This window comes from Poromitra crassiceps (assembly GCF_964638095.1).
Source record: "Poromitra crassiceps genome assembly, chromosome: 15".
NCBI lineage: Eukaryota > Metazoa > Chordata > Actinopteri > Beryciformes > Melamphaidae > Poromitra > Poromitra crassiceps.
The window spans coordinates 43,509,852-43,520,414 of NC_139634.1; the positions used below are offsets into that span (position 1 = coordinate 43,509,852).

The 10,563-nt window shown below is 42.2% G+C and overlaps 1 protein-coding gene across 1 annotated transcript; it reads left to right on the forward strand.

The window, feature by feature from the left end:
* On the forward strand, window positions 1–10,399 carry LOC310789662 (protein-cysteine N-palmitoyltransferase HHAT-like protein; the record flags this gene model as incomplete). Its single annotated transcript, XM_083651312.1, has 11 exons — window positions 1–106; window positions 1,682–1,749; window positions 1,853–1,966; window positions 4,218–4,412; window positions 5,296–5,505; window positions 6,551–6,722; window positions 7,245–7,389; window positions 8,293–8,328; window positions 8,452–8,653; window positions 8,737–8,878; window positions 9,208–10,399. The coding sequence occupies 11 exons, from the start codon at window positions 1–3 to the stop codon at window positions 9,408–9,410; spliced, it is 1,593 nt and encodes a 530-aa protein (XP_083507438.1). The 3' UTR covers window positions 9,411–10,399.
* Window positions 10,400–10,563: the final 164 nt, after the last annotated feature.

Consider the following 10,563-nt stretch of genomic DNA (forward strand, 5'->3'; position numbering starts at 1 on the left):
ATGGGGGTCAAAGCTGCCCTTCCCAAGTATGAGGTCTATTTCTACAACATGGTGCTGTGCCTGGCCATGTTCTGGGCCGCCAGCTGGATCTCTGAGGTGTCCAGTTGTGAGTATGAGGAACACACATGCACACATGTGGCCAGTGATACTCAACTTGCGGCCCGGGGGCCATATGCGGCCCGCGATAGGGTGCAGAGTGGCCCCCCAACCATTTTCTAATTCACAATGAAAACTAACGTTAAATAAAGTTTGACTGAGCTCCAGGTAAATTGTCAAACATTGCCGCCTGCTCGCCGCTCAGGCGCTTATGTAGTTAACTAACTTAACCTAACTAATACAGTAACTATCCTGTGTGCACAAAATTGTCAGACTAAACTCAAGCTGGCACCCCCAAAAAACTACAATCTGCTACAGAAAAATGTATATTATTATTGTTGATTTATTAACTGGCCCCTGGCTTCCTGTCATCTTGCATAAGTGGTCCCCGAGCAAAGCAGGTTGAGTATCACTGCAGTAGGCTATACACTACACATACACAGAATTTGCTTTGTCTCTGAATTTATTTAAATTGCTTTTCCAATGTTGGATTTCCATTTCAGTGGAGATGTTGGTTTAAACAAGGGGAATGATTGAAAACGAATGAATAAAACATGTCAATAGCAAGCAGTTATCTGTCAATGCATAGGTTTACCCAGACCTACCCAGATCCTGATGTTACAGGATGAGTTGTATCTGCCCATTGCCCATCAGTAGTGTAGTCACATGCAGACAACAATGTATGGAACATATAATGCAATCGATTTCATGGGCAGTTTGCCAATGTGCCATGCAATATTGTCTTGGGGGAAAGGCAGGGGGCGTTTCAGTGTGTGAAGGCCAAGAGTGGGAGCTATGCAGACCACGCAGAGCAGATCAGGTGTCTGTATTAATACCACAGAGCCGAAGAAGAAAATAGGGCTGTGTGTTCACCCTGCGTTCATTGTGAGTCTGTCACCACTAACAAAGACACCCACATCTGCATTAAAGGACAAGAAGAAGAAAATGAGAGATGGACAAATGTGTTTTAAATAAAGTGACATGTTAAAGTAAAGTGTTTTGGATGTAAGAGCTCATTTTATTGCATGCTACTCTGCTGCAGTTTTGCATCAAACACTAGTATAGTGTGTAAAATGTGTAAGAGTCAGTAAGCACAACAACCTGAAGAACAGGCATGTCAAGTTTCTTTAGCTCAGTCGTTCCCAAGCTTTTCTGACTCAAGGCCCACTTGAAAATCTCAAAAATGTTTGCGGCCTCCACCCGTCCATAAACAGTACGGACAGCGTTCTCACAGCACATTTTTTTTATTTGAACAATAAAAGGAGCTGTCCTTCAGCAGAACACAGAAATCAGAAACTAAAAGTGAGGGGGTGTCTCCAATAGGCTAATTTACAAATAATTGATTACAAATTAAATAACGGTACCATTCAACAATAGAAATTGCATTCTCATCCATAATAATAATAATTACAACCCCCCCCCCCCCCACACACACACACACACAGACAAAATATGTTTGGCAAATGATTTGGTGGCCCACTTGCAATACCTTCGTGGCCCACAGGTTGGGAATGGTTGCATTTTAGGGCTTTAATTTGTATTTACCCTCAGTTGTTTCTTTCTCTTCTCCTTCGTCTTGTTCCAGCCAATATAAACAGAAAGACCTTCAAATCCAGCGTGAAGCCAGGATGGTACTACTTTGGGAGGAGAATGGTGAGAGTGCCTGCCTGGGACTTTCATCGTAGTTTATCAAGATACATTCCATTGATATACAAATGTTGTTTTTTAAATTGTGTGAATGCTCATTGCTCCGCAGGACACGGCTGATGTTGAGTGGGTGATGTGGTTTTCCACATTCAGAGCACACATCCTGTTTGCTCTCTCTGGCCACGTGCTGTTTGCCAAGATCTGCACCATGCTGGCTCCACAGGTGCTTCTACTTTATCTTATCTTTATCTTATATATTGCACCAGAAATAGCTAAAAGCTAATGTGCATCTGTAGTCCCTGGGCGCACAGAGTCCTGTGTGCACACAGTACATATCAAATACAGAAATTAAAAGAAAATCCTAGTGTCTAAACAATCAAGATACATAATAAAAAAATGAAACTTACTATTAGCAAGGTATTACACATACAATGCGCACAACAGTGAAATAGAACACATAGAGGTAGATAGCAATCCACTAAAAGTCACACAGTAGCAAATGAGGTGATGGTAAAAAAATAAATAATGTCAGAACACAGAAATAAATAGGATATGAGACCACACTAATGACTATAGGTGCCACAAGACTGACCCTCTCTCAGCCACTTCTTAACAGAGGATTTAAAACCTTTGAAAGTACTGCAGCCTTTAATGACTGCTGGCAGTCATTAAAGTGGAGGCTAGTGGAGGCTCTTGTAGTTCTCACACTGGTGTAGCGGTTTGTCACAAATTTGTTGAATGGGGGGAGGGGGGGGGGGGGCAAGGCCATGGAAGATCCTATACAATACAGACATTTGCCATCAACAGGAAATTCTCAAGTGTTAGAGAGTTATATTTATTGATAATGTCACAGTGATGGTAGTTGTTAGGTTTTTTATCCAGGACCTTCAACGCTTGCTTGAATAGAGTAAAGAGTGGCTGCGTCGTTGTTTTATTGGCCTGGGACCAAGTAGTGGCACAGTAAGATAGATGTGATAAAATGAAAGAATGAAGATACAGTTTCGCCGCATCTGTGCTCAGCTGACATCGAATGAATCTAAATTGCCAAAGATTACGTTTGACAGTCCCTGCAGTTTTCTTTATGTGCTTTTTGAAGGAGAGGTTGCTATCTAAAATAATACCCAGGTATTTAAACTCCTGGACAACTTCCACCCTCTGACCTTTAACAAAGATGTCGGGTGGGGGTGGGGGGGGGGGGTTATTACGCCTTATAGAGAAATATATGTTCACGGTTTTAGAGACATTCAAGGTCAGGCAGGAGTCATTCAGCCAAATAGCTAACTTTTCCATAGCGACTGTGAGCACAGATGCAGCTTTCTGCTTGGAGTCAGCGTGTACATATATGACTGTGTCATCCGCGTACATTTGTACCCTCACATCTGTGCAGATGTGGGGGAGGTCATTTATGTATACACCGAAGAAGACAGGACCCAGGACCGAACCTTGGGGAACCCCCACAGAGCAATCTGAAACTGATTGATTGATTGATTGATTGATTGATTGATTGACTGACTGATTTTGTAAAAACAATCTTGTAAAAATGTGTGCACAAACCTGCTCCAGGCAGAGAAATATAGTATAGAATGTGTAAGACTATAGTATTAGTGGTGAAAATAGTATATTCATGTTGTTAAATGATATTTGTTATCAGGTTCAATGACCACGGCAATACATTGTCATTCACTATGAAATCTAAGAAGGTACAGGAAGATAGTCTACCACGATGCATTTCTAGCTCTCTAATCTACAAGATGCCATAATGTGTAATGGATACTTAGTGATGTTTGCATGAAATCCATTTTGTCACCATTTATTTTCACTATTGTTTTATTTTCCTCATTAGCTAAACAGTAAATGATGAATGGGACCACGTGGCAAGGAAGGGACTGAGGGAGGAAGACTGAGTGAGAGTGAGATGGAGGGAGGGAGGGAGAGAGAGATAAAGTTTGGTTTGGCTAGCATCATTAAACCATGTGTCATGTGTCAGCAGACACAGAGTCTCTTAATGTGAAAGACAATCCTTTAGTGTATAATTCTGTCTTAAAATAGCCATAGTGTTGCTTTGTGTATATACAAACATATTTTTCATGTTTGGTTGATACAAATATACCAAAGGCAGGCTGGTGGTGATCAACAGGACTTGATGTGGTAGTCTGGTTCATACACGGTGGTGGTTGGGTTGAGTATGTGAAGCACTTTGAGTATCTAGAGAGGCACTATATTAATCCAATCAATTATTGTTAATTATTACACATCAAAGGACTAGCTGTTATTATCTGCAGTACTTTGGAGTTTGGATTCAGTTTTCCCAAGCACAAATCATACTGATAGAACTGCATCCAGCTCAATCATCATCACATCAAATAGTAATATCAACTATATAGGCCTATTTTGATTGCATCTCTAGGAGAGAGTTATATACAGGTAGCCATACTGTGTGTACCTAGTTCTGACACTGTTTTTCTCTCCCACAGTACAGGTCCTTGGTGTACATGGTGTACGGCCTGCTGGCTGTCTGGACCAGTATGGGCTGGACCTACATCACCCTCATTCTGTCCCACTGTATCCTGCTCTACAGCATCTCCTTAGTCAAACTCCGCTGGCTCTGCTTCGCCACTGGCCTTGCCACCCTTGCTACCTTCAAGTGTGAACCCTTCATGTCCTGGCAGGTAACCTGGTAAAAAATAAACACATTTCATCAGCCTAAATCACAGAGGGGCTGCAACAGACAAAAGCATTAAAAATAACTGTGACTCTGTGGACTTGCTGTATTTGCCCAAACTGAATTGGGTATGGACTCTTCTCTGACAACAGGCAGAGAAAAAACAAATCAGCAAGGTGAAAAAAGCTTAACTCACCAATGTTCGATTTCCTTTGCTTATCTCATTCCGTTTCATCACAGACTGGTTGGTGGTGATGGTCAAGTTTATTGATTTAAAGAGTTGTCTGAAATCATGACCCATAAGTTTTAATTAAACAAAAACTGAAACAGTAACAGTAAAAGTAGGGTTTTGTTTGCTGCCAAAAGGGCGTAACTGCACTCACCAAGCAAAACCCCACTTTTGACACTGAACAAGCCTTGTGGGTAGAGGATTCTAACAGCCCTTGGATGTCAACTCAAAATGCATGCTGACCTACAGTAAGTAATACTGGCAACACGTGTGAACTGGTCAAGATGAGCTCTGATAAGACTGCTGCTAGCTGAAGTTATCCTTCAGTCTTATGACGAGTTTTAAAGGGCTTTGAATGTGTCCCAGAACACAACAATAAGTGATGTGTCCTGGCTGGGACACATACAAAGATGTAGATATATATAAAAAAAAAAAAGTAGTGTAGTAGTATTTGTTTTGACTATCCTGTAAAATCTACTATAACGCTCCAAGCCCTCGATGTTCCCATCACGTTATATCATAAGGAGTGTTTCCTGAAGCAAGAGCAAAAGTCAGTGTCCCAAGTTCCACCAAGTTAATAGCAGACATATACATATCTCTCTTTATGAGTTGTTATGAATTCAAATCCATACTTGGCTTTCTCTCTCTCCTCTCCATATAGGCTGGTTTTGTGGAGGGGGACTTTGAGCTGCGCCACATTCTGTTCTATGGAGGCTGTGGCTTTACCATCATGCGCTGCATGAGCTTTGCTCTGGAGAACTGTGACAGGAAGGAGGGAAACCACAGCATCCTGGAGCTGCTCAAGTACAACTTCTACCTCCCCTTCTTCTACTTTGGGCCCATCATGACCTTTGATAAGTTTTATGTTCAAGTAAGTTATACTGTTTTAGTACATAATTATGTCAACATTTGTAATCCAAGTAGTAGAGATACTTATAGATTCTCTTATATTACATAGCAGATGCTGATATATTATGGAAACAGATTAACTCGTTGCATAATACTTACTGTACATAGTATATCTTGTACAATTGGGTATGTGGACTTTGTTTGTCTGTTTCAAGTTCTGTGTTCGGCCACAGCTATGCCGTTTTACATGCGATCAGGCTGAAACCTTCAGGGTGTGTAAAGGGCACCCGTGCGGGTGACCTGACGATGTCATCAGTAATGATGTCAAAAGTGATGTCATAAGGGCACGCGCACACCCACACACACACACCCACAAACACCCCCCCCCCCCACACACACACACACACACACACACAAGGCATTCGGACAAGACTGATCAGTAATGTCATAGGGGGGCACACACACACACACACACACACACACACACACACACACACACACACACACTGATGATGTCATCAGTGATATCATAATGAGGCACACACACACACACACAAACACACACACACACACACACACACACACACGCCAATAGGGGAAGCGAGGCCAAACTACGGGCGAGGCCACGCAGCGGCCGAGCCTAGTGTCATTAAGGAGCCGAACTGATCCTATTTGCAGTGGATACCTTGATAATTTTAGGGTATGTGAATCATGTTTTTTTCTTTTTTCTTTTTTGTGAACTGAGAAAGACCATTTGGTCTTTGCAAGAATTTGAGAATAAGTGTGAGTGAGAGGAGTGGAAGGCAATCAGGTTAGACTGACCACTGTGACCGACCACTGTGTTCATCTGAAGGATAGCCTCGGCAGTCTTAAGGCATCCATATTGAATTTATTTCTGAATTTAACCAAATCATTCCAATACAGGAGATATAGGGTCAGTTTCAAGACAACTACTATTGGAGTATGTGGGCATGCCACTCCTTTTGATTCAGTGTAGAAGTTGGAGGTCTTTTTAGTAGAGTCTGGAGTATGTGAGGTAGTCGCCGTGTCTTTGCTGCCCCCTGCAGGCCAACAAGTCAGACTTGACCAGGAAAGAGAGGGAGATGTGGAGCATCAGTCTACAGGGCCTGATCTACCTGGCGGCCATCATTGTGGTGGACGCCCTCTTCCATTTCATGTACATCCTCACCATCCCCACTGACATGAAGCTGCTCAAGCACCTCTCTGACTGGGCTGTAGGTCTGTGCAACCTCCCCCACATTCCTTCCTCAATGCTTTCAATGTTTCAATGCTGTGGCCTGTAGATGGTCACAAAGTATTTTGGATTGATTGTTTACCATGCCATTGAGTATGATAAACATGCTTGGTAATACAAATTAACATGATCTACCTACAGTAAATGTATCTTTGATGTGATGCACATGGCACACTGCCAGTTGATTTGTGTGTTGTTTCAGCAAAAACACCCTATTATTCTCTATGGGCATTAATAAAGCCTCCTCTGGTCTGACTGACCAGAGGAGGCGCAGCCACCAGGATTCATACCCCACCGGCTTCCCACCCGCAGACATGACCAATTGTGTCTGTATAGGAGCGTCTGACCAAGCCGGAGGTCCCGCTACCAGGAATTGAGCCCGGGTCGCCGCGGTGGTGGACGAGTGCTTTGCCTCTACACTACCCAGACGCCCACTTATACTGTATGTTGAATTCATTGAAGTGAAAACGCCTTGACTCCAGAACTGGTGTGGTGTGGTCTTTCAGTGGGTCTGGCCTACTCTAACCTGGTGTACGACTGGGTGAAAGCAGCCGTCATGTTTGGAGTCATCAACACAGTATCCAGACTGGATCACCTGGAGCCGCCCAAGCCCCCAAAGTGCATCACCATGCTCTATGTGTTTGCTGAAACGTGAGTAAAGCCTACACCAGCCGCAAAGGTTTTGCAAGTGGGCCGCCAAATCAATTTTTCAAAACAAATTATTATTACGTGAGAATGCATTTCTCCATTGTTGAATGATACCGTTATTTCATTTGTAATCAATTATTGGTTAATTACTCTATTGCAGACAGCCCCTCACTTTTAGTTTCTGATTTCTGTGTGGTGCTGATGGACAGCTCCTTTTATCGTTAATATAAAAAGTGCTCTGAGAACACATTTGGCCTCCATATGTTTATGCCATATGTTTATGTTTATGCCATATTCCATATGTTTATGGTCAGATGTGGGCCGTGAATATTTTTGAGATTTTCAAGTGGGCCATGAGTCAGAAAAAGTTGGCAACCGCTGGTCTACACAGTTTGATGTCATTGACATTTGGTCATCATGATTCTATACTCATGGCATACCTACCTGAAATAACTGTAATACTAAACCTATTCTTAAAGGGATAGTTCACTTTCTTTTAAGTCTAGCCCTATTTGCTACTTTACCAATAATGATGTTGATTGGTAGAGTTCTTTCTCAGCACAAGCCATGCTGTTCCTCATAGTAGCTCTGGAAAGTTGGGCAAAAGCGAATTCAAGGTCAATGGGGTCACGTTCCTTTAGGTACAAGCTGACTGAGGCTCACTAAAATTCCATCCACAGTCACACAAAGTAAATTCCAATGAGCTTCAGTCAGCTTGTACATACAGGAGCGTGACCCCATGACCTTGCATTCATTTTTAGCCAACTTTCCAGAGCTACTATGAGGAACAGCATGGCTTGTGCTGAGAAACAACTCTACCAATCAACATCATCATAGGTAAGTAGCAAATAGGGCTAGACTTTAAAAAAAAGTGAACTATCCCTTTAACTTTGTCTCCTTTTGCAGCCACTTTGACAGAGGAATTAACGATTGGCTGTGCAAGTGAGTGTCTCACAAAAACCTTTGAATTCAATCTGAGTCTTGTTAATCCTGATCAATGTAGATGATCTGCAACTACAAGAATAGAATGTAAATGACCTCAGAGATCTGTGTCACTGTCCACAGGTATGTGTATAATAACCTGGGAGGAGGGCATGATAATGTCCTGCAGGAGCTGGTGGCTTCGCTGTGCACCTTTGGCGTCACCATCCTCTGGCTGGGACCCTGCGAGGTGGTGCTGATCTGGGCTTTCTTCAACTGTTTTGGCCTCAACTTTGAGCTGTGGACCGCCAAGTTCTTCTCCATGGAGCCCTTTTCTTCCTTTGAGGTCGGTGAATGAAGGTTGTCATTCTGATCTAGACACAAAGAACCTTTTTGTTTATTGATCATCTGTTGGTTTGTTTCTAACAGATGTCAATGTCAGAGGCAATGTCTCGCCGGATCAGAGCACTCTTCAATATGTTCAACTTCTGGACCATTGTGTTGTACAACATTCTGGCCTTGAACAGTTTGGACTTTGCCAAGTTGGTAGCCAAACGACTGCTTCTCAAAGGTGATCAGTTTCGTTACAATAAGTCAATGCATGGGAAGGCTTTGTAAATATACATCAAGATCCGGTTCTAAGCAAAAAATAAATAAAATTTCAAAAAACTCATTGCAAAAAATAATAATTTGTATTTCACAAGGCAAAAATAGAGAACAAAAAAAAACACCTTTGCATTGTGGCCTAGTCAAGCCTTCCTACATCTAAAGAGCACCTGTCCATTCTACACTAAGGACTCGATACAACACTCCTTCCCTTCTGTTTTTGTCCACTACTGAAAATGTTGAAATTGTGTAAATTCTTTAACAATGAAGTCATTCGTATCCGTTCTTTCCCAGGCTTCCCTATAACCACCATCGTGGTCATGTTTGTGACCTACTGCCTGATTCAAGTGATAAAGGAGAGCGAAAGGAGGCAGGCCCTTATCAATGACCCTGATCCCATCCCTCCACCCGCCCCCGTCAGCGGCGCAGCTACAACTGCAGCCTCACCCGCTGCAGCTCAGCCAGTCGTGGAGCCTGGCAAGGCGAAAGCAGAGTAGGGGATGGACGTCAAAGTTTGCATGTCTGTCAAAGTCGAAAATATCTTTCTGAATCATAGTTTCTGCTATATTACACAGATTACAAGGCCATAAAACAATGTCATTTTAGTTCTATTCAGTATATGTTAGAGTATATTGGAGGGATTTGATGTTCACATCATGGTGCTAGAATGATGTATACAGCCAAGTAGTCATACAGTATTACTGCCAGTATAGATTTTATAATGTGTTTCAAGTGGAGGTTCTGTTTCTGCTTTTGAAAAACGTCCTTAATTGTAAATATGTTTAACCACCATTTCAGGAGATAAGAGAAATATGTTTTCATCAAGAGGGGAAAAAAATACTTTACCTTCTGTTTTATGAAAAGTTACTCTTAATTAAAATGTATAATACTACTGTAGTAGCCTGGTAAACCAGCGGGTCACATTTAATTTCCTTCTTCCTTTCTGTAGGGAGGTCAGAAGTAATTCTCATTACTCTGAAATTCCAAATCGACAAACTTCTGTTGTCACACTGTTTTATCAGCCATTACTGTTCATACAAAGATAAACTGCAACTATAATTGTTCAGTGTTATGTCTCTTTTTAAGAGAAGAAGCTAAACTTTATTTTGTGAGTTGCTTATCACACTGGCATTGATAAGAAAGGAGATAAAGATTTTTGAACTCATGTGAGAGAGGGGCTTTTTAAGCTATAAATATATCTGTCAATATGCGAGTTTTGCCATCAGAGACTGTTTTGGTAAGAGGTATTTCTGTAGAGTTAGTTACTTTACAGCTTGATTGCTGTTCAATTCGCCTTTTGCACTTCCCACCCAAGTCACCCATTCCAACTCGCAATCCATTTGGTGATCCAGTACCAGGGCCCTCGTTAATGTTTTGCTAATGTTAAGAGACAAAATGGGTGAATTGGGTGGGAAGTGAAAGAGGTTAATGCAGCAGCCACACTGGAAAGTCCTGATGTCTGGAAAGGCTCTGGCCACAGGCTGAAAGCTGTGCCTGGAATAGACTCATGTAACACACAGTGTTTAGCCACTATTAGCCAGTCCAGCCAGTTCCTCTGGTAAAACAAAGATTTACCGGTATTCCTAAACAACACATACCTGCAATTCCACAGTGGGGAAAGCCTACACAGCAACCCTTTTGAGGTGGTAA